Source organism: Zingiber officinale, chromosome 3A (assembly GCF_018446385.1).
Source record: "Zingiber officinale cultivar Zhangliang chromosome 3A, Zo_v1.1, whole genome shotgun sequence".
Taxonomy (NCBI): Eukaryota; Viridiplantae; Streptophyta; class Magnoliopsida; order Zingiberales; family Zingiberaceae; genus Zingiber; species Zingiber officinale.
This window is the reverse complement of record NC_055990.1, coordinates 109,979,253-110,004,354: the sequence shown is the minus strand read 5'-3', so window position 1 is coordinate 110,004,354 and position 25,102 is coordinate 109,979,253. Positions and strand designations below refer to the sequence as shown.

Sequence of the window (25,102 nt, the reverse complement as noted above, 5' to 3'; positions counted from 1 at the left end):
TCCCGTGTTCGCCCCGAACACACAACTTAATTTTATCAATAATAATTCATTCCACTAGAGAACTATTATTGAACTACCGCACCAATCCCAAATTATATTTTTGGGCTCCTTCTTATTATGAGTGTGTTAGTCTCCCTGTGTTTAAGATATCGAATGTTCACTAATTAAGTGAGTTACTGACAACTCATTTAATTAATATCTAAGTCCAAGAGTAGTACCACTCAACCTTATCGTCATGTCGGACTAAGTCCACCTACAGGGTTTAACATAACAATCCTTATGAGCTCCTCTTGGGGACATTATCAACCTAGTATCTCTAGGACACAGTTTCCTTCTATAATCAACAACACACACTATAAGTGATATCATTTCCCAACTTATCGGGCTTATTGATTCATCGAACTAAATCTCACCCACTGATAAATTAAAGAAATAAATATCAAATATATGTGCTTGTTATTATATTAGGATTAAGAGCGCACACTTCCATAATAACCGAGGTCTTTGTTTCTTTATAAAGTCAGTATAAAAGAAACGACCTCAAATGGTCCTACTCAATACACTCCAAGTGTACTAGTGTAATTATACAGTCAAGATAAACTGATACCTAATTACACTACGACCTTCTAATGGTTTGTTCCTTTCCATTTTGGTCATGAGTTACTGTTTATAATTTATAAGGTACTGATAACATCATCTTCTGCATGTGACACCACATACTATGTTATCTACAGTATAAATTAATTGAACAACTACAACTAAATATAGACAATTTGACCAAATGTAATTCTTTATTCATAATGAATGTTTACAAAGCTTAGGCTTTCAGTATACACTCCAACAAATCATTCATGGAGAATCTACTAGCTAACCATACTTTTGTTGACTGAAGCATTCCTACATCATTCCCAATGAGTAGAATATCATCAACATATAGTATTAGGAATGCCACTGCACTCCCACTAATCTTCTTGCACACACATGGTTTCTCAGGATTTTTAATAAAATTAAACTGTCTAATTGTATCATTAAATCTGAGGTTCCAACTTCTCAATGCTTGTTTGAGATCATAAATTGATCTCTGAAGTTTGCATACTTTATGCTCACTTCCCACAAATGTGAATCCTCCAAGCTAAGACATGCAAATCTCTTCCTTAATATCACCATTAAGAAACACCATCTTCACATCCATCTGTCATATCTCATAGTCATACCATGCAGCTATGACAAGCAATATCCGAATAAACTTAAGTTTTGTGACTAGTGAAAAAGTTTCAGACTTATATTTCATCAAATATATATATCATACCGTGAATAGTCATCAATAAAAGTAATTAAGTAGTAATGACTATGTTTCGTGCTAACACTTAATGGACCACACACATCAATATGGATCAAATCCAACATATCATATGCACGTTCCACTTGACCTTTAAAAGGTGTCTTAGTCATTTTTCCTTTCAAACAAGATTCACAAGTTGATAGGAAATTTATGTCTGACGAATCAAACAATCCTTCACTTACTAACTTAGTCATCCTTCTTTGAGAAATATGACCAAGTCTAGCGTGTCATATGTGTGCTTGATTTGTACTATCTTCTTTTCTTTTCTTTGTTGTTGATTGTGCTTGTATATTATTTACTGGAATATCTTTCAATTTTAAGTTATAGAGATCATTTTCTAATTCGTCAGTCCCAATTAAATATTCATCCTTGTAAATATTGCAAACACCTTTTTCAAAAAGACAAGAATAACCACATCTATTAAGCATAGAAATAGAAACAATGTTTTTGACTAAGTCTAAAACAAATAAAACATCTCTTAAATACAACTTAAAATCATTGCTCAAGATCAAAGTAATGTCTCTTATAGCTTTCGCAGCAATTCTTGCTCCATTCCCAAGTCTCAAGAAGGTCTCACCCTCTTTAAGTCTTTTACTTCTTATCATCATCTACAAATCATTGCAAAGTTGAGAACCACAACCAGTATCCAAAACCCAAGAAGTAGAGTTAATAGAGACATTAACTTCTATATAGAGCATACCTATGTGAGAACGCTTCTGAGCAAGATACTTCTTACAATTGTGCCTTCAATGTCCAAACTTATTATAGTGAAAATAAACATGTTCTGACTGATTAGGCTTTGTGGACCTTAGCTTCTTATTAGGTTTAATCTTCTTCATAGGGGCATAATGCTTCTTTCCCTTTTTCTTGGGTCCTTAATTTCTTGGATCCAGAAGATGAACTCACAAGGAAAATATATTTTTTCTTTTTCATGGTTGCTTCATAATTTGCAAGCATATTGACTAGCTCTTCAAGGGTAGCCTCTAACTTATTCATATTGAAGTTAACCACAAAATTGTCAAATGAGGAGGGGAGAGACAACAATTTAATGTTTGTCGATAGCTCGTGTGGAATAACCAAGTCAAGGTTCACCAACTTTTCAATAAGCCCAATCATCTTAACTTCATGCTCATGGGCCGAAGTCCCATCTCTCATACGAGCCGTCATGAGCTCCTTGACAGTTGCGTGCCTGACTGAACGAGTATGCGTACCATACAACTCTTGTAGGTGTATGCAAATATCTTTAGCATCCACAGTCTCCTCGAACTGTCTTTGCAATTCATTTGATATTGAAGCTAGCATATAACATCTTGCTTGAAGATTATGATCTGACCATTTTTCAAGCTTTTCCAACTCATCAGGGGTGACATTAACAGGAGCCTCTTTTGGAGATGCCTTATCCAATGTATATGCAATCTTTTCAGATCTCAGAACAATCTTTAAATTTCTTAGCCAGTCAGAATAGTTAGGTCCAGTTAATTTATTCTGATCAAGTATCACAGATAGTGAGTTTCGAGATGCCATAACGAAAATATACTGAAATAAAAATAGATAATTAATATTACTGATTATTTTAAATAATTCATAAGACAAAATATGTGAACTTTTATATTTTGAATCACCTCCCACTATTTTTGACATTTCCATCACCCTCTAATGGAAACAGGAAGTTATATTTCCTTAGTGATTACATAGAACCCAATTAGCTAATTGTGATCCCTGAATGATATCAGCCGATCATAATTCCCAAAAGGTAGAACTCAATTACATCATATGCAACCTCTATGTAATTCACCTCATGTTTGATAAGGGCCCAATAATATGATGTCGATTATCTTTGCGTGTCAAGCCGACCAATCAATGTTAGATTGTAATGGACGGTCACCATGCGTTCCCTCAATGATATGAGCTGAAGCCATGGAAGTTCCACCCAATCCACATCATTTATGTTAGTGGAAGACACAACTTTCCGACATTCAGGCCTCCCCAATGATATGAGCCAGACATTGACCGCGGGTAGTTTTCATCATGCAACCACCGTTGATGGAAGATAGTGAAAAATATACTCTTTTATTTTTCACTTTATGGCTTGATATAAATTTTGAATCATATTCAAAATGAGGGATTTTAATTTAAATATTTATATCATCGCTTAGAAGATATAATATGTTTTATGTATGTTTGTCGGATTTAAGCAACTATGTTATAGAATAACATACATACATATATCTAATACTATATATCAAATATATCATATTTTAAGGATGAGCAATCAGTGAGAGTCATTTGATCATCCTTTTTGCATCGTATGCATAATATCAAATATTTTATATCAATTAATTAACAATTAATTAATTGATCAACTTATGATTCTTGTTAATTATTTAAATTTGACCACAAGATTATCAACTAAATTGATAAATCAATTTATCTATAATCAATTTTGGTAAACCAATTATTATAGGTAAAATCAAGTTTCACCATAATATATTACCAAATATTTACGTGATCAAACTAATTAACAAAAACATATATACTTTTGTCTTAAAGTCCATCGAGTAATTGTTGATCATTAATATAGATAGACAATTATTAATAATTAATGTAAAAGAAGGTTAAAAGTCATCAAAATCATAAAAAAAATATGTATTAAAGAACATGCATTAATATATGGATGGCAAAAAGCCATCAATGAAGAATATAAAAAATAGATCAGCGGGAAGAGGTAAAGGGTTTGCTCATCTCAAGAACTTTATTACTTGTTACCTACACTATTCTCTTACCTCCCTATTGATTCTGACCTAGGCGTCAGAGTGGCAACGCTGGGTATCTCAGCGCCATTCTAACCCTTTTCTAGTTTTTGTAATTCTCCAAGCACTTGAGAAGACGGTGGTTCCTCTCTTCGGCTTCCTCCTTTTCGTGGACTCCAGTGGCAGTTGTCAACACCCTCGCCTCGTCACCGATAGACCTCCCTCCGACTGTTTTGGCACAAGATCAGGTCCCATTTGGTCAAGTTTTATATATAATGGGTTATGAAAAGGCATAAACTTTGTGGAAGTTTTGCTTGAGTGGGTACAGTTCGAATAACTTACTATATTTGAGGCTGTAACAAATGGTCCATGCATGCAAAGTGGTCCAATATGTTTCATACTTGAAGAAGAATCTCTTCTCTGTGAATAGGGTTGTAAATGAACTAAACGTTTATGAACATGCTTAGTGTTCGACGTAAGAGTTTATTTATGTTCATTCAATATACACAAGATCAATTAAATAAACAAGGTTGAACAACTCGTTAAACTAAACAAATAAGCTTGAAGACATATGTGTTCAGCTCGTTAATGTTTGTGAACAATGTTCACGAACTATGTTTATTAATAAAACTCTTATCAATATGCTAAATAAATAAAAAATAAAATAAAATAAATAAATAAGTTTGAATTATCAAGCTCAATAATCAATCAAACAAGTAAAAGTTTTAAACGATCAAATAATCTTGAATTAAGAGGTTGATAACATTTAAACGAACCAAACTTAAACCAAACTCAAGCCAAGCTTGAATTGAGAGTTCGATAACATCTAAACAAACCAAGCTTAAGTCAAGCTTCAAACAAGCTCAAACTCATAAAAAATAAACCAAGTCAAACTTTAATAATCATTTCAAAGACTTGGTTCATTTTAAACTCAACTTAGCTTGACTCGATTATTTTATCAAATAAACTTGAATACCTCAAAACTCAACTCAACTTGTTTTCAACCCTATCTCTAGGAATTCTTAAAAGGAAAAAGTTGCAGATACAATTGAAGGTGGACTTTGGAAAGTTGTTAGAGGTGCTCTAGTTGTAATGAAAGGCAAAAAGTATGGGAATTCGTATGTATTTCAAGGATTCATTGTCATAGGCAATGTGAAAAAAACAGAGGCTTAACAATGTCGAGCAAACAAGGTCTATCTTAGTGATTAAAACACATGAAAGTCAAATGTATCGTAAGTATTGTGTTCTCCGCATACTGACTCACATAACAAAGGTGCTATTGATAGCGTTTGTTCTAACCTAAGAGCCAAATATGAGTGCACGCAAATGCTAATTCACTTGAGACAAATTGAAAGGTAAACAAAATTCATATAGCACAGGATGGAGGTTCAACATCCTCATACAAGGGACAACCACTATAACTTATGAGTGGGCTTCAAATTGGGCCCAAATGGATCTTTCTAAGAAGCCCAATAAGCCGCAACCATCAGCTCAAGTGTGGGTTTATTTAGGCCAACCCAATTCATTAGAATAAAAGAAGGGGCATTTGGCCCAAGAACTCATTTATATTTATTTAATAATAAGTTTAAACATCAGTGAACTCAATTCATTAACTTTGTGAATCAATTATAAATAAACTTATTTTTTAAAAATTATTTTAAATCTTACTTATAATTTTTTATTTAAATATATAAAAATATAATAATTTATAAAATTTAAGTATATCATATGCTAAAAATAAAAAATAATATAATTTTTGTGAATTAGATTAACAGTTTGTATAGGTAATAAGGGATTAAAAATTATAATATTTTTAGTAAATAAACTTGAACAAAGTTATAAGAACATATACAAATTTGAACTGAAGCTCAATTTGACTCGACTCTTTAATAATACTAAATCAAATGAATCAAATGTTTGTAAACCAGTTTGATATTTAAATTGGTAAAATTTATTTATATTTGTTTGTAAATAAGATTAATTAAGTGAATAAATTTGAATATTTTAGCCGGCCAGCGTCGTCATCGTCGGCCGTCGTCACCGCCGGTCGTCGGCCGCCGCCGCCGCCGGTCGTCGGCCGCCGCCGCCGCCGGTCGTCGGCCGCCGCCGCCGCCGGTCGTCGGCCGCCGCCGCCGCCGCCGGTCGTCGGCCGCCGCCGCCGCCGCCGGTCGTCGGCCGCCGCCGCCGGTCGTCGGCCGCCGCCGCCGCCGGTCGTCGGCCGCCGCCGCCGCCGCCGGTCGTCGCCGCCGCCGGCGCCGGTCGTCGCCGCCGCCGGCGCCGGTCGTCGCCGCCGCCGGCGCCGGTCGTCGCCGCCGCCGGCGCCGGTCGTCGCCGCCGCCGGCGCCGCCTCAAATCCTGCTTCTCCAATCCCTATCTCAAGCGCCGCTGCAGCTTCGGCGCCGCCGCCGGATCCGACCAGGCCGCGTCGCCGACGCCGTTGCCGCCGCCGCCGCCGGAACCATTGCCCGCGCGGCGACGCATAGCGGCGCTGCCGGTTCCCGCCGGGCTCTGCGTCGCGCCGTACGGCAGCATCCCGCCCGCCGTCCAGCAGCACCAGCCGGGTTCGCGATCGAACCGATCACCGCCGCCGGAGCGCCCTGTGCCAGACAGATCGCCGCCAGATTGGCGTTGCTGGTCGGAGCGGCACCGGTCGTCGGCCGCCGCCGTTGTCGCCGGTCGCTACCGCCGGTCGCCGTCCGGCCGTCATCGGTCATTGGACGCAAGCTCCGACAGAGATGCAGCGGTCGTCGGTAGAAGTCGCAGGATATTTTTGTCATTTTATAATAATATAAATTATATTCCTTATAAAAAATAATGGATACCAAACAAAAGAATGTAATCACCTTTTTAATCAAAGATTGCATACATTATATTACCAAACGTAGTAATGTAATTAGGATTACATTACAAGATTGATTATTTTGTTTGGTTTAATTTTAAACTAATGTAATGTAATCTAGATTACAAAAGGTAGTAAAGTTTTGTAATCTGGATAAATGTTGAATATACCCCTAGTCCACCGTGGCTGCCATCCACCGCTGCCGCACGACCACCATTGGCCACTGGCCGCCGGCGACCACCGTCGGCCACTGGCCGTCGGTGACCACCGTCGGCCACCGGCTGCCGACGAACACCGCCCATCGCCGCCGGCCGCCGGCGAACACCGCCCACCGTCGCCGTCGGCCACCGCCACCACTGTTGGCCACCGGCGACCACCGCCGTGCGTCGCCGCCGGTGACCACCGCCACCGTAGGCGACCACCGCCGGGTGCTGCCGCCGGTGACCACCGCCACCATAGGCGACCACCGCCCGCAGCCGCCACCGGTGACCACCGCCACCGCCGCCAGTGGTGACCACTGCTGCCGCCGCCACCGGTGACCACCGCCGCCTCCGGCGATCGTGGCCGGTGATCACCGTCGGCCGCCGCCGACGATCGTCGTCGGTGATCACCGTCGCCCGCTGCCGGCGATTGTCGCCGTCGTCGGTTGCCTGTGGCGGCTGCCGGCAGAGGAGGTCAACGACGACGACCGTTGGTTGCGGCAAGCTCCGGCAGAGGTGCGACGGCCATCAGTAGAGGTCGTAGGATATTTTTGTCATTTTATAATAATATAAATTACATTGTTTATAAAAAATAATGGATATCAAACAAAAGAATGTAATCATACTTGTAATCAAAGATTACATACATTATATTATCAAATGTAATAATGTAATCTTAATTACATTACATTATAAATTTGATTACATTACAAGCAAGATTACAATACATCCAACTAAATGTATTACATTACCAAACGTAGTAATGTAATCAAGATTTCATTATATTACATTATAAATTTGATTACATTTACAAGTAAAATTACATTACACCCAACCAAACGTAATCTGAGCTTAATAACGTTTTAAAGGAATAAAATTCAAATCAAGTCAGAATAAAACAATTTAGAGGGTATTTTAGAAGTAGGCTAAATTTTATGGGGTGTTTTAGAAGTTTCCCTTGCATTTATAACAGGAGCACGCAACACATACTTGCTTTCTGGACCCAATTACCTGCCCTAGTCTCCACGAAGTAAACTGCTCTGGCGGCACATCGGACCTGACTTCCTTCTTCCCATGCGTTAGTAAAACGGAAACACAAGGGAGAAGTGGAGAAGAGTGACGGAAACGGCGTCGACTCAGATTTTGATCTCGACCTCGTTGGCTTCCTCTTCCTCTCTCGATCCGTATCCTCTTCTACGCCTTTCTCTGTGCTTGGATTCCTTGGAAGGATCGACATGGCTCCGGTGTCGGCACTCGCAAAGTACAAGCTGGTGTTCCTGGGGGATCAGTCGGTAGGCAAGACGAGCATCATCACTCGGTTCATGTACGATAAGTTCGATAACACGTACCAGGTGGGTATCTGTTCTCGTTGATCTTGTATTATTGAAATACGGGATCTGATTTTTAGATGTTTTCTGCTGAAGATCCGGTTTCCTTTGCAATCTTCGGATGAAGATAGTTTGACTAGGGATCGTTTGGCTATGGAGATCTTAGATCTGTCTTGATCTATCTTCTCTGGAATCAAGTTTAGTAGATCTGTCGTGGTTTAGATGGTTAAAAGATGGAGTAATTGCTGTGGATTTATTAGGAAGGGTTGCGCGAGGGTTAGAGGCTAGGGTTTGAGGTTTTTTATTTGTGCATAATAGTGAAGAATGTGGATTCTGGTTCAAGTTGGTTATCACTTCTAGATTGAATATGCTAAGAGAATTTCGTGTTCCCAGATCCAGTCAACTGCATTTTGATTTCTTTAATCATTTGACAACTATGCCGCAGTCAAGATGCATTTTTAATTTAGTCAAGAAGTAAAGCAAGCAGTTCACTTCTGGTTTATGCTTGAAGAAATTTGATTCAATTTAATGATTATTTCATGGTTTCATCTGCTCGTTTTAAATAGTTCTTAGGACAGTAAATCTACTTATTTCGTATAATTATGACTAAAATTGTAATTTGTGGGAGTGTTAAGTTTCAGGAACAAGAAATAATCAGTATGCCTTAGAAAAAGAATACACTAAGAAGCGTATTTGCGTCCAGATTTAGATACATCATATGATCTAGAACTAATTGATTTAAAAATTATGGATAGCAACTTAAAAAAAAAAAGAAAATTACAGAATTGATTTCTCAAGAAACAATGAACCTATTGGAAAAATAGGCATTATAGAGAAGAGAATTCATAGAGATGAGAGCAAAAAGTTAGATATGAGGACTTCAGGTTCCTTAATAATACAATTTAAGTCGGTGGTAATCTCCATGTTCCTGGCCATATACTATCCTAACTAATCTGTAATCCTACAAGTAGTGGTCTAAAGTTATGCATACACTAGGGGAAGGGAAGCTAGGGGAAGGGGAGGGAAGGGAGAGGAATGGACAAGGAGGAAGAGAAAGGATATTTATCCAGCTGTGTGCTTGGGTGGGAGGAGGTGAGGGAAAGGAGTGGAAAAAATAGAAAATCATCATACTATCCATCGCCTATGACCTCCACTCAAATGTTGAATCTATATGCCAAATGCGAGCTCATCATCGACATTAGGTGTAAGTTGGACACTAGTTGGACAGACACAAGCTTGTTGCGGATATAGGATGCTAGCTCATCAGAGGATGCGAGCGTGTTGCTGAAAGATGGATGTGAGTACATTGCACAAGCCGAATGTTGTTTGCCATCTCGCCTATGACCTTCACTCAAATGTTGAATCTATATGCCAAATGCGAGCTCATCATCGACATTAGGTGTAAGTTGGACACTAGTTGGACAGACACAAGCTTGTTGCGGATATAGGATGCTAGCTCATCAGAGGACGCGAGCGTGTTGCTGAAAGATGGATGTGAGTACATTGCACAAGCCGAATGTTGTTTGCCATCTCCCCTTTCACAAAGGAGATGGAAACAATGCATGATGTGAACTTGTAGCTTTCGACATGAGCGTAAAACTTAGGTTTCCCCTTCACTCCATTTCATCTACCTGCATCTATCCATCTGCCCATTTTTTGGCGGATGTCGAATCTATGCAAATCCCTTATATGTAAAGCCCATGAGCCACCCTTTACTAGCATTTTGATGGAGTAAATGGGGGAAAGGATCTAATACCAAGTGCATCTTTCCTCCCCTTTCATCCAAATACACATAACCTAAGATTCCTAGAGGGCATCAGAACTTGCTTTTTCAAAAGCTCCTAGGCGCACTTTATTTCACCCTGACTATAATATTTTTAGCAGGTAAACCTACCTGCTTGAAGGTGCTTTTTTTTTTCCAGATCTCCTTTATCTCAAGATTCTCTACGTAACTCATTAAACTATTAATATTAATGTGCTATACTTGAGTTTTATTTTCATCTAATATATATCCAAATCCATGATAGTTGCAGTAAATAAGGTTAAAAATTGTGTTTTTAACAAACAAAAAATTCTTGATTTTTTGCTTGTCTTTCAATCCTTATTTTCCCTGATCAAATTTTGAGAACATTGTTATTGTTAAATCTTTGTTCTTTTGACTCCTTACTATGGTCCATGTTTAAGTACACGGATTGCTCAAAAAATGCTTATAATTGTGCATTAACAATAGTTAAATAGATAACAACCATTATGAGCTGTAATGTTTTTATCAGTTATTCTCCCTTAATATATGATGGTCAGCACTTATGTCTTCTCTACACTTAAATCAGTACAATTGTTAAATTTGCTCTACTTATAAGTAGTATTTGCACTGTCTTATGATCTTTTGGACTGGAAAAATGCTTTTTTCTGGTCTCTTGATCAGACTTTTTTTTGGCAATCATATTTTTTTAAATCTTATCACTTAATTCTAGAACCTTTGGCTACATAATTGATTTGAATTGCTGCACTCAGTTTATCTTATATTCTCATGCCACCTTATGTATGCTATTCTGAATTTGACTTCTAGGTTATTCTTACTTAGATTAGGTGCATAAGGTTACACACACATTTATATACTTTTGGGTAGGCTACTTTCATATGGGTTAAGTTGATGCTACTGGATATTTAATTCTCGGATACAATATGGGTTCTTTGGATAAGTCTCTTAAAAGCTCAAGGCATTGTTTATTGTCAACACATCATATCATTCTATAATTTCTTTTGAAATTGCTAATACCTTTTATCATTAAGGAGCTCACAATGAACAAAGGTAGGGTTTTACCCAAGTGGTCCAATCGGAGAATTTGGAATTTCTTCATCCTGTATTTTTCTCACCACCTAGAAAATAAGTTCTTAACTTCTAATAGGCTGACATTAAAATTTAACTTAGACAGATACAAGTTAGTGTTTGTTATCCTTATTATTATTTGTTTCTCTTCTGTGAAACTGAAGCATTAGTGTGTTGGACAGGCTACAATTGGAATAGATTTTCTATCAAAAACTATGTATCTTGAGGACCGAACAGTCAGGCTGCAACTTTGGTAGGTTTAAAGATTCATCACTGCTGCAATTTAATTCGTTGCTTATGTCCTTGCACAATGATAATTACAGTTTTCATGCCTCTTTCCTTTACTGATCTTACTGGTTATTGTTTTTATTGCATAGTTACTCTCTATCTTTGCAGGAAATAAAATTTTAAGTGCAGACACAAAGCTCAATCTCTTTTAAGTGCGTGCTAATGAAAAGTCATGCTTTGGATCTGATATTTGGATTTGGATAGGAGCAATTTGATGTAGCTTTTGGAATACGAGAAAATTTGTTAAGATAGAACGAATAGTTGAACATTTTTAAAGGAAACCAAAAGATTCTAAGTTAAACTGGTTGAATACATTGAAATTGAAGGCGATATTTGAAGTTGGAAGTGTGAACGGAAGTGGAAACCAAAGCAAACTCTTGTCCATTTAATTAAAAAGGATTTAAGAGATATGATATTACTAGTGATACTATCTTACACATAGTCAAATAGAGGGATCGATTCATGTAGTTGAACCACCCTAAGTAGTTGAGATCAAGGTTTAAAATCTCGATCCGTGCCGAGCTTTCGGTCTCAGATTTGAATGATACGGTTTCAGTATTGTATCGTGCCGTGCCAATACAGTTTCGGTATTTTTTATTTATATATAGTAATTATCAGATAAATATATTTATTGTGTATAATTTAAAAATAAGATGTATATTGACTTTATATAAGTTCTCAATTATTGAACAACCTAATATTGTTAGAAAACATAATTAAATATAGATTTCTTTAAATAAAATTGATTTATCAATAACTTAAATTAAATTAATACATCATAATATGTTGCCTTGCTAATAACAAAAGGAGTGACGTGAATTAGATGAAAACATTGATTCTTATAATATTCTGCTTAGATCAACTCCATAGTTTATTAACGCCTTGATTAAATAATCATCCCATGACATGCAATATTGATATTAATTTCTTCAGTGTGTCTCGATTCATCACTAGAAGTTGGATTTAAACCGACACCACTGAAATCGGAATGGGTACAAGTATAGGATAAAGATAAATATACATCCTGAGCTCTAGTATGATGATGCACGAGAGTTATAATAAGAAGGATGAGAGTATAATGAATTTTGACCAGAATCAATCTCAACTAAACTCCCCCGCATATCTTGATAATTGATATTGAATACTTCTAGCTCCATGATCATAATCTTGAGTTGCATGTGTGTAATCTGTCTCACATATCCATGACTCTGGTGCTAGAGTAGGGGGAACATAATTTTTACCACCAAATGCATCACCAATGTCATCACTTCCATGAGTACTTACACTGCTATCAACATCACTATCTTCATTTTGAACTTTTCGTCAGATTATAGTGTCAGAAGGTGATGATGTTCATCACTGTCATAATGTTCTTGCTCATCAATTGCATCGAGTGAATTTTCACTAATTCTCAATTAACCTTTCAAGTAAAAGCAAGAGGTTTGCCCTTTTTTTTTTTAAGTAAAAATTGCAGTTTACCTTTATCTATGGCCTTTGGTTAGGTTTGGGGTTGGGATATTTGAGAATGTCTAGACCGAGATCTAGAAAATCGAAATTCTTAATTAAAAGGTTCATCATAATCTTCTTCCTCACCGATATCTCCTCTAGCTTGTATTTTTTCAATATATTGAGTAAGAAATTGAGATGGTGGTGGTGGGTCTTCTACTTCATCGAGTAATGTATTCTCAGCCTTCGCTCCACCAATTCATCATTGGATCATTCTTAGTTCGGATAAATCCAATATCAGATGAGTCTTGCTCTTAGTTGAAGCTGCATATTATAATGAACGTAAACCATCTTCTCCACGCGACGATAAGAAAGACGATTTTGTACTTTTATATGAAGAGGGAGAAAGTTGACTAATTTTTTTTCACCACCACCACTTGAAGATGTTGCCTGTGAGAGAATTCGTACTATAATCTTTTTTAAATTTGGAATTGATCCTCCATATTGTAATAAGAACCATAGTCTCAACAATTGATTCTCTATTTGTTTGTAGTCTTGATATTATATTTCTGAGGGTGATTAATAAATTATCATTTATGCCAAGATTATAACAGTATTGATATGCCGGATTGGGATAATAACTTATAATAATTAAATATATATAATTATTAATAACAATATTAAAAAAAATTATTAGTAAAAAATACGTACCTGCCAAATGAATATATTTTTCCATTTTGTTGTCTCATCTTGTAGTGATTATATCAATATAATCTTGATATTTGGTTGGTGATTGTAGGCATCTCTTAATTTCTTCTTTTGCTTCATGAATTAGGTGGTAAACGTTGCCCATTTGTGGCTTCTTGTCCATATCGATTTTACGTAGAACAACGTACAAGGGTTCTACTACTATAAAAATATCTACGATATAATCCCAAAATCTAATAGATATAATAATTTTTTTTGCACCTTCTTACCTACGGCCATGTTAGCATGCCGAGAAACTTCTCAATCCTGAGAAGAGAACATGATCTTTAATCCATCTTTTTTTTTTTGATTCAACGATTTAAAACATGAGAAAATGAGTGACAAACCTAGTTGCTCCTGGTCATAGAATCTTCCCATGAATCCAATGATGATTATATTGGAATTTTATTAAAGAGTGACCTTTTTTCACTTCCTTCTTCACTATATTGAGTTTACCGATATCTATCATCATCAAATCGATATAATGTGCTACGCATGGTGTCCAAAATAATATTTGATATTTTTCCTTCAATAACTCTCCAACCCTCTTAATGTTGACACCATTATCTGTAATCACCTGCACTATATCTTTTGCACCTGTCTCTTGAACTACACTATCCATCAAACGATATATATAGGGTGCATCATGATAGTCTTTAGTTGCATCAATAGATTTATGCAATATCACCTTTCTATTGCAGCATAGTAGAAAGTTGATAATGCTCATCCGTGTAGGTCTTGTCGAGCCATCATACATCAATATAACCCCATATAAGCTCCATTGCTTCTTGCATGAAAGGATCCAAGTCTTAATCTCCCTCACTTGCTCATTTAAATATGGACCGACAATTTCATATGCAGTTGGAGGTTGAATACCATGATTAGATTTTTAAATGTTGGACACCATTCTACGGTACTTCGTGTTGTTTGCTACATGAAGGGGAATATGATTAAAATGAAAAAAATTTAGTAATACTTTGACTAATTGATTTATTCTTCTTTTTTGTATATGCATTATCAATCCTAGTCTATTTGCTAGCTTGGTGTGGGAATGTCTGTGGATCAATTTTAGCAATATCAACTGCACGTCTTCGTCCCATAGAAGAAAAAAAATGACCAATGCCACCTTGTGTTGAAGTAATACGAATACTTACACTCTTTTCTAATGTTGTTGCAGTAGTTGAGCCACTTCCACTTGCACCGTCACTTTTATGTCACATATTTTGCTCATATTCATATTGAGTTCGAGAGGCACTAAGAGTTGTTAAAAAAATCTTCGTCATTTGGAATTTTATCACGACCCTCAAATTCATCATAGATTGGTTTTTTAGAGTTTCAACTATCAACAAGTTCACGTTGTCGTTGTTGTTTGTATTTTAATTCTTTTTTGCCATTAAGTTCTTTCATTGCATGACAAACTTCCTAAGAAACTTTTGGACAATTAGAAACATCTGGATATCTACTAGCTGTTGGGACCGAAAAGTAGCTAGAGGGGTGGGGGGGAGGGGGGGGGGTTAATAGCTCGTCGCGTGCTAGGTGCTCGTCGTTGCTTGTTTCTTCAAAGATGCGCAGCGGAAATACAAGAAACAAACCACACAACGCTAACAAGGTTGGTTTACTTGGTATCCACCTCACAAGAGGTGGCAAGGATCCACACCTACTCACGCACCCTCCACTAATAAAACCCTCCTTTTCGGTAACTACCGAAGGCGGAGAAGCCCTACAAGTTCACACTACAAGAAGAAGGGGGAAAGGATACAAAATACAAGCACAAAGCTTACAATGAGTACAAGAAAACCCTAACCCTAGCTTTCTTCCTCTTGCAATAGATCCGCCTCTTGACTTGGAAGAACCTCCAAGAACTGGCGTGGAGAGCTCTGTGGAGTCGCTGGTGAAGATCTGAGCTTTGTCGTAGAAGCGATGCCGAAGGAAATGAACGCCTGCGGCTTAAATCGACGTTAACGGTCGAATCCCGATCGATTGGATTGCTCCCAATCGATCGGGGAGATTTGGATCGATCCACGGATCGATCCAGAGCGCCTCTGTGCTCTGGAAAAACGTCTGGATCGATCCACGGATCGATCCAGCGCTTATCGCGCGAAGCAGCAGCGTCCCAATCGATCCACTGATCGATTGGGACCCCTGGATCGATCCACTGATCGATCCAGAGGCTTTCTGTGCGCTGGGAAACTGCCTGGATCGATCCACTGATCGATCCACTTATCGATCCAGCTCTTGGTTTCTACCCAAAACCAAGTCCCAAGCCTCCCAAACCAACATTCGGTCAACCTTAACCTGTTGGTACGTCATGCCTAGCATCTAGTCACTTCCTTGACTTGCTAGGACTCCCTCACCAAGTGTCCGGTCAATCCCTTTGACCCACTTGGACTTTTCTTTGTGCCAAGGATCCGGTCAATCCCTTTGACCTACTTGGACTTTTCTTTGTCATGCCAAGTATCCGGTCAATCCCTTTGACCTACTTGGACTCTCACCAGATGTCTTGTTCTCCTGCCTGGCTTCACTCACCAGGACTTTCCCAATTGCCTAGCTTCACTCACTAGGTCTTTCATCTGGCTTCACTCACCAGGATTTTCCTCCTGCCTAGCTTCACTCATTAGGACTTTCCTCCTGCCTAGCTTCACTCACTAGGACTTCCCAATTGCCTAGCTTCAGTCACTAGGACTTTCATTTCACCTAACATCCCAGTTAGGACTTCCCAGTCAAGTATCTGGTCAATCCTTGACCTACTTGACTCTTGTTCAATCAACCTTGTATTGTCAAACATCGAAACCCAAATCAAGACTCAAGCTTGGTCAACTAGGTCAACCTTGACCTGAGAGATGCTGCACCAACACTAGCAAGATGTTATTTTAGGTGTGTGACCCCACTGTAGTGTCCAATCATATCGCAATGCAAACATTACCAATGGAATCGATTTTCTAATCGACGTGCATGTCTCCAAGCTAGATCATAAGATTGTTATTTTGGTATCATTACCTATGCATTATAAAAAATTAAGAATAATACACATTAATTGGTAATGGTCATCATTTTATAACGTCAAGAATGTCTTCATCATTGTAAATTTACAAATTAAGTATATAAGGGGAAACTTCCTGAAAGCAATCTTCCATAATACATTTTTATAAAGTAACTTAAAATAATTTCTTAAGAATATTAATTCAACTTTATCAACGTAGAATGATCAGAAGTGCACAATATTATAAGTGTTTTATTAGGAATCATAAATTTGACAGTATATCTTTATCAAAACTTCTGAAATAAAGGACAAATAATATTTCCTAGACAGATCAAGTAGAGAGACTATGCTTTAGAAGCAAGAATCCAAAAAGTAAAAAATTAAATATGTTAATATCCATGGATCCAATTTCAAATTTATTCTAAAACAAAAAAAAAATTATCTATAATAAATATATAAATTAACACAAAGATGTTATTTTATATATAATAATTATATAAATTAACTATTTATTTATTTATTAATTTAAATAATATACATTTAAAATAGTAAAAAAAATCAGAATATCAATTAAATAGTAAAACAGTAAAATAAATACAAAATAATAAAAAATTATTAGAATATAAATCTGATTTATTAGAATTTTTAAATAAAATTTTAAACAGGAAAAAGAGAATTTTTAAATATCACTTAATATATTTATTATTATTTTTTGAATTTTAAATATTTATTTTTTATATATTTTATTTGGATAATTTAATTAGGTTTATGAAAATTTATTCGAAATATCACTTGAGAATTATTTGAATTAATTAAATTATCGGTTTAATTTTCGATCGTAACATGAACAGGAATGACATCGCGCGTGTTCCAGCAAGGAATTGAAATATATAAAAATGACATTTCAATTCCCAATGGTATTTCAAATAGGTTTTTATAAATCCTAATTAAATTATCCCAATAAAATATATAAAAAATATATATAAAATTAAATTTTTAAATAAATTTTTATTGTTTTAAATTTTATTTAAAAATTCTAAAAATTTTTATAAGTCAGATTTATAATCTGATAATTTTTGTTATTATTTTATATTTATTTTATTGGGTATTTGATGTTTTTTACTATTTTAAATATATATTATTTAAATTAATAGTTAATTAAATGAATAAATAATTAATTTATATAATTATTATATATAAAGTAGCATCTTTGTGTTAATTTATATACTTATTATAGATAATATTTTTTTTTTGTTTTAAAATAAATATAAAATTTGAATCCATGAATATTAACATATTTAGTTTTTTACTTTTAGAATTCTTGTTTCCTAAACGTATGAAACATATATTTTTGTCTTAGAAAGTCTCTGCCTGATCTACCTAGGAAATATTAGCTATCCTTTATTTTAGAAGTTTTGATAAAGGTATGCTGTCAAGTTTATAATTCCTAATAAAATAATTATAATCTTGTGTACTTTTGATTATTCTAAATTGAGAAAGTTGAATTAATATTCTTAAGATATTGTTTCAAGTTTACTTTATAAACTTTATAAAAATGTGTTATAGAAGATTGCTTTTTGAAAGTTGCTCTTTATTTACTTAATTTGTAAGTTTATAATGATAAAGACATTTTTGACATTATAAAATGATAACCATTACTAGACATGTGTATTATTCTTAAATTTTTATAATGTATAGATAATAGCACCAAAAACAATAATCTTATGATTTAGTTTAGAGATATGCACATCGATTAGAGAATCGATTACATAGGCAATGTTTGCATTATGATATATTCGACGGGATGGAGGGGTCACACATCTAAAATAACATCTTGCTAGTGGATATTCGGATGTTTCTAATTGTCTAAAAGTTTTTGAAGAAGTTCATCATGCAATGAAAGAGGAACATAGCAAAAAAGCTTTAAAGTATAAACAACAACAACGTGAATTTATTGATAGCTGAAGTTCTAAAGAACCAATCTATGATGAATTTGAAGGTCATAGTGAAGTTCCAAATGACAAATGTTTTAGCACCTCTCATTGCCTTTTGATCTCAATATCAATATGAGCAAAATGTGCTACATAGAAGTGACTCAACTATGTAACAACATTGGGAAGAAGTGCAAGTGTTGATATTATTTCAGCACAAGGTGGTATTGGTCATTTTTTTTTTTATTGGACAAAGACGTGCAATTGATATTGCTGATATTGATACACTAGCATTCCTAGACCAAGCTAGCAAATAGACTAGGATTAATGATGCATATACGAAGAAGAGATATACGAAGAAGAGATAAAAACAATCAGTCAAAGTATTGTTAAATTATTTCATTTTAATCATATTTCCCCTAATGCAGCAAACAACACATACTAGCGTAGCATGGTGTGCAACATCCGATTGTATATAAAATTGCCGGTCCATATTTAGATGAATAAGTGGAGGAGATCAAGACTTGGATCCTATCATGCAAGAAGTAATAGAGCTTACCTAGGGTTACATTGATGTGTGATGGCTGGACAAGATATACATGAATGAACATTATCAACTTTCTACTATGCTACAATAGAAAGGTGATATTTCATAAATCTATTGATGCAACTACATATTATCATGATGCACCCTACATATATCGTTCGATGGATAGTGTAGTTTAAGAGATAGGTGCAGAAGATATAGTGTAGGTGATTACAAATAATAGTGTCAACTTTAAGAGGACTGGAGAGTTATTGGAGGAAAAATATCAAATATTATTTTAGACACCATGCGCAACATACTATATCGATTTGATGATGATAGATATCGGTAAACTCAATATAGTGAAGAAGGAAGTGAAAAAGGTCAATCTTTAATAAAATTCCAATGCAATCATCATTGGGTTCACGGATTAATGAGGAAATTTCTTGATGGAGAGATTCTGTGACAAGGATCTACTAGGTTTGTCACTCATTGTCTCTTGTTAAAATTGTCGAATAAAAAAAAAGATGGATTGAAGGCCCATGTTCTCTTCTGAGGATTGGGAAGCCTCTCGATATTCTAACACGACCGAAAGTAAGGAGGTGCAAAAAATTATTATATCTGTTAGATTTTGGGACTATATCGCAAATATTCTTATAGAGTACAATCCTTGTATGTTCTATGTAAAGTTGATATGGACAAGAAGCTACAAATGGGCAACGTTTACTGCCCAATTTATGAAGCAAAAGAGAAAATTAAGAGACGTCTACAATCACCAACCAAGTATCAAGATTACATTGATATAATTACTACAAGATGAGACAACTAAATGAGAAAATATATTCATTTGGCAGGTACATATTTTTTAATGATAATTTTTTAATATTATTATTAATAATTATATATGTTTAATTATTGTAGATTATTATCTCAATCCGGCATATCAATACTGTTATAATCTTGGCACAAATGATAATTTGACCAATTATTTCGTACTCTAGGTCCTTAAAAGGACATTGACTGTCATGTTCTACTATAGATATTATAGGTTGAGTTGATTGCCAAGATGAAAGTAGTGATTTTTAGAGTTACCACTATTACACCATTTCTATCATATACAATCACAACATTTTAGTAAATCTAGTGATGTTTTTTCTTTCTCATCATCCTTGGTTATTAGAATTTAAGTCTAATTCAACATCTATTATTTTTACGGATACCTAACTGCCCTCTTAGCTAACCAAAATCAATTACCTATCTACCTAAAAAACCTAATCAAACATCCAACCGACCTAACCCGTTCACTCAAGCCTTGAATATATCCACTCCACGCTTACCAATGTTGTTGACTCCCCCTTCTCAAACTTCTCTTTTTCCCGTCTTCCTCTCCTCTCTCTTCCTTTACCTCTTTCTCTGCTCCACCACCAACAGCTTTAAAATTTCTTGTATGGATTGTAAAATCTGTTGCTTCTGCTTTGTCTTGCTTAATGTGTAGTTTAAACTTTGCATTCCGACCTAGATTTGAGGTATGGAATTATTTTCAAACCTTTATTTATTTTTATAAGTATTAAATTAAATGATAACCAACAGGAAAATAAAATGTCAAAAAGAAGATTGTAAGAGGTAATCAAATTCATAACGATGTTTGACTTTTCTATAAGGTGTTTTGAGATACTTCCCAGAATAAATTTCATTATGATTAATTTTTTGGATTGTCCTGTGCATTTACTAAAACTCTCTAGGGAATACTTAATTTTCATTTTTGTTATTTTATGATTCACAGGGACACTGCTGGGCAGGAGAGATTTAGGAGCTTGATCCCTAGTTATATTCGAGACTCTTCAGTCGCTGTCATTGTATATGATGTAGCAAGTATGATGCTCTTGCTGTCAAAATTTGCCAGTCAAACTGGATTATGCTTTCATATTGTTCAGAAGGGCTTAATTAATTCTCTCCCTGTTTTGTTAGTTTCTCAAGATTCAAGCTTTCGATCTATTTCTCCTTTCAGCTTTCGAAGTCGTTGGTTCTAACTTCTTGGTGATTTAATGTACTATTTTTTATCTGTGTTGTAGGCCGACAATCCTTCTTAAATACTTCAAAATGGATTGAAGAGGTTCGCACAGAGAGGGGAAGTGATGTTATTATTGTCCTTGTTGGAAACAAAACTGACCTTGTTGACAAGAGGTGATTTGCCTTGTGTTGCATTATATTGCATGATTTAGTGAAACCCTTCTCTCACCATTGTTGAGGCAACTAATAAAAAAAATCTCTCTATTATGGAAGAATTTTCATGGGTAAATTTACAAAGGAAATCCAGCGTGAAAATCAGTAAGCATGAAAAATAGTGTTTGGCTTCTAGTAAAACATATTGGATTATAGTGAAGTATTTCATGACAACCTAAAGTAGTGTGTAAATACATAGAAGCTGAATGCCAAAAGTCATCCCTTAAGAATTTATTTATAGTGTTGATTCTGGTTGGAGTGACCCCCCTTCAATTTGAAATGCAAATATCTAAAATAAACATAAATAGATTGAGAGCCAATTCTCAATTTGATTCAGACAGATAATAAATTTTCCTGGCATTTGTTTGACAGTATTGAGCTGGCTTTATATTTTACCTTGTCATTGCTGAACAAGTTATACAAACATAATTTTGTAAAGATTAGAATTCTTAGTGTATTAGTACATGCATAGATCAGTTTTCCAATGTTAAGGTGAAGATGTTACCAGATTGATGTCAATTTGATGAGGTATGATTATATAAAATCTACAGTGAAAGCGTTGCCTAATGGTTACTTATCATCAATGACTGAAAAATGCTGAACATTACTAACTTTTATTTAATTTGATGAATATTGGGTATATAATTTATTTTGTAATTGCAAGTTACCTTCCATTCCGAGTCTTTTCTAGTCTGTAGTTTCAGTTTTTCTAACAAAATCTTAATTGTATATATCCCAAAGTTATTGATTTTTATAGTCGTGTTACATTTGCTGTTGAACAGGCAAGTGTCGATAGAGGAAGGAGAAGGCAATGCACAGGAACTTGGTGTCATGTTTATTGAAACAAGTGCAAAAGCTGGTTTCAATATAAAGGTACTTTATTATGTTTTCTTCCTCTGCTTTATTTGGATGTGAATTCTAATATCTTCTTGCAAACTCTAGGCTCTGTTTCGGAAAATTGCTGCTGCCCTACCTGGGATGGAAACTCTTTCTTCAACGAAACAAGATGACATGATTGATGTAAACCTGAAGTCCGTAAATACAAATTCATCTCAGTCACAGTCACAGTCTGGAGGATGTAGTTGTTGAGATTCATTTGGGTTGATCCTGGAATTGTGGGCTCCTATCGACCGACAATACTTTTCAGCCTACTTAAATAGGAAATTCCTGTAGGAAGATGTGCAAAAACTAGTATCCTTTTCGTACGTAATAATTTGACAATCAACATGTTCATACCAGACCAGGTTGTAGGGCTTGTATATTTTGCAATTGCTGCAAGTTGTGCTTGACTTTAGTTCAAAAGTAGTTTAAACTAGAAAACAGTCACATCATTTTTAACTTGGCTTATAGGTGCAATGGATAGAGTTCATTGTTCATGTCCTTGTTGCATAAATCATTATAGTTTACAGTTTATCAAGAGATGTGCTGCAACCCATTGCCGGACTTTTGAACCAGTTGTGTGGGTTATTTTGTGTTATTTTCCTGCTAACATTTGGTTCCAAATTTAGTAACTATTTCATGATTTGAAGATAGCTAGCTTCTTTAGAGCTAGTTGACTATTTGGAGCCAATAATCTCTGGTTCTTGGTGGATCTGTTCAACCATCTGCAGCAAAAGTTTCAACGTTGTAGATTGTTGAGAATACCCTTTTGTTTGTGAATGAAATCATGTTCAACAACTTTTGGTAGATCTTAAGAAATGAAAAGATCTTGCATTTGCACTCCTTCAAATATAGGTCCTTCTATACCCTTTTGCATCTGCACCATGATCCCGGGGTTATGGTGTTGTAGTAGGATATTCAAGTTGTCATCTAGATACTCACGGTTTGATCTTAAGCTGTGATGTATTTATAGGATTTTTTTCTGCAAATGGGATGTACAATTAAAGGATATTCAGCTTCTAAATTGCTCGTTGTGTGTGTTTTTTGATTTATTCTGGTGGTTGGTGAGAAAATTTTATGGAGTCGGGCTGGTCAATGAGACTAATTTGATTTATCATTTTTAATTTTTTTTTTATATAAGAGCATCCACATGTCTTTCTTAAACATATAATTTATTTTATATTTTATGCAAAATTTTTTTTGCATTACCTATCCTATTCTTTTCTTAAATTTTGATTGTATGAATCGTATTTTTCTAAATTTAAAGAATGAATTTTATTTCTTAAATATCGAAATATTATTTAATTTAAGAGAGAGAGAAAAATAAAAGGAATAGATTGGGTAAGGGTGTCAATTTGGGTGGATCATGTTCGAATTGAATTTTTTTAAAAAATCCAACCCAAATTCAAAACTCCTAAACTCGAATATGAATTCGACTAACTTGAACTTGATCCAAATAACTCGAAAACCTGATTCAAAATAATTTTTTTTTGACTATTTTTCTTATAATTTTTCATTTTTATCTCAATACTATTATCATACTAACATTGATCTTAATATGCATAAAACCAGAGACGGATTTATATTAGGGTTATAGCCCAGCCTTATAATCCAGTAAAAAAAAAATTTAGAGAAAGATCTAATTCTTATGCATCTCTTCTCCTATGTTCTACCTATCTCTTTGAGGAAAGTTTCAACACCGTCGCTCCTTATCTCATGCTTGCCATCCGACGGCATCGGCGAAGGCGCACCACCCGACATCCAACCTCAAACATTCCACTTCCACAGCGTAGGCACCGGTCCTTACGACGTATCTCTCTGAGGACAGGACTGGAGTATAGGGACATGAAACCCTAATATTTTCTTGTCTTATCTGCTGTTCACAATTGCCTGCCGCTGTCGTGGTCGTCGTGGTTGCCGTGCAGCGAGGCCGCGAGCCTTCTAGAATCCGACGACTGTGGCGCACTGTGTGTAACACCTATAAACTCTCTAGCAATTTTATATAATTTGTGCATGGTTAGAATGAGTTTTATGTGGGTTCCTTCTTCAAAAAAAAAAAAAAAAGGAGAGAAAATAGAACCAAAAAGAGACATAGCCAAGGTTCGAACCTTGAACCTTTTAGTAAGTGACAAGCTCTCTATGATATGGGATAACCAGTAGTCCCAACAGGGGTGCGCTGTTAGGAAGGAAAGAGAAATTGTAGTTAAGGGTAGGGAGGGTGAAGGGACACCTTTTTCCCTTCACTTAGAATAAAAAGTTTATTTTCCCTTTCTCCCTTCACTTAAAATGAAAAATTTATTTTCCCTTTCTCCCTTCACTTAGAATGAAAAGTTCATTTTCCCTTTCTCCCTTCATTTAGAGTAAATGAAGTAAGGGAATGAAAAGGTTGTTTTCCCTTTCTCCCTTTATTTAAAATAAATAGGAGTAAGGGAATGAAAAGTTATCTTCTTCTTCCTCCTCTTTCCTCCCTCCACCGAAACTAGCCTCCTTCTCCCCCATGTTCGGAATCAAGCCTAGGATTCCTTCCTAGGAAGTCATCACAAGGAGGAGTCCTTAAGGCCTAAGTCTTCTTACAAGCAAGATACGCAAGGGGGAGTCCTAGAAGCGGAATGTCTTCTTTTTTCTCTCCACCAAGGCTATTCTCCTTGTGGTAAACCAAGCGAGAGGAAGTAAGTATTCCCCTCACCTGCAGTACAAGTGGTTTTCCTCGTTGTTTTTTTTTTGTTGCTTAAAAAACTAGGACCATGTCCCTTGAAGTTTCGGCCAAGAAGAAATAAGGGGATTAGGAAAGTT

The 25,102-nt window shown here is 35.7% G+C and overlaps 3 protein-coding genes across 3 annotated transcripts; 2 read left to right on the top strand and 1 right to left on the bottom strand.

Moving 5' to 3' along the window:
* Nucleotides 1-2,167: 2,167 nt before the first annotated feature.
* LOC122050571 lies at nt 2,168-2,866 on the bottom strand. The gene has a single exon (XM_042611468.1). The coding sequence runs from the start codon at nt 2,864-2,866 to the stop codon at nt 2,168-2,170; it is 699 nt and encodes a 232-aa protein (XP_042467402.1).
* A 2,552-nt stretch (nt 2,867-5,418) lies between these two features.
* LOC122050570 (chromosome alignment-maintaining phosphoprotein 1-like) lies at nt 5,419-7,470 on the top strand. Its single transcript, XM_042611467.1, has 3 exons — nt 5,419-5,447; nt 6,484-6,835; nt 7,108-7,470. Exons 1-3 carry the CDS (start codon nt 5,419-5,421, stop codon nt 7,468-7,470), a joined length of 744 nt encoding a protein of 247 aa, XP_042467401.1.
* Nucleotides 7,471-8,134: 664 nt separating this feature from the next.
* Nucleotides 8,135-22,847, top strand: LOC122052260 (ras-related protein RABH1b-like). The gene is made up of 6 exons (XM_042613705.1): nt 8,135-8,483; nt 11,472-11,542; nt 20,991-21,079; nt 21,280-21,391; nt 22,213-22,303; nt 22,373-22,847. The coding sequence occupies exons 1-6, from the start codon at nt 8,367-8,369 to the stop codon at nt 22,517-22,519; spliced, it is 627 nt and encodes a 208-aa protein (XP_042469639.1). The 5' UTR covers nt 8,135-8,366; the 3' UTR covers nt 22,520-22,847.
* Nucleotides 22,848-25,102: the final 2,255 nt, after the last annotated feature.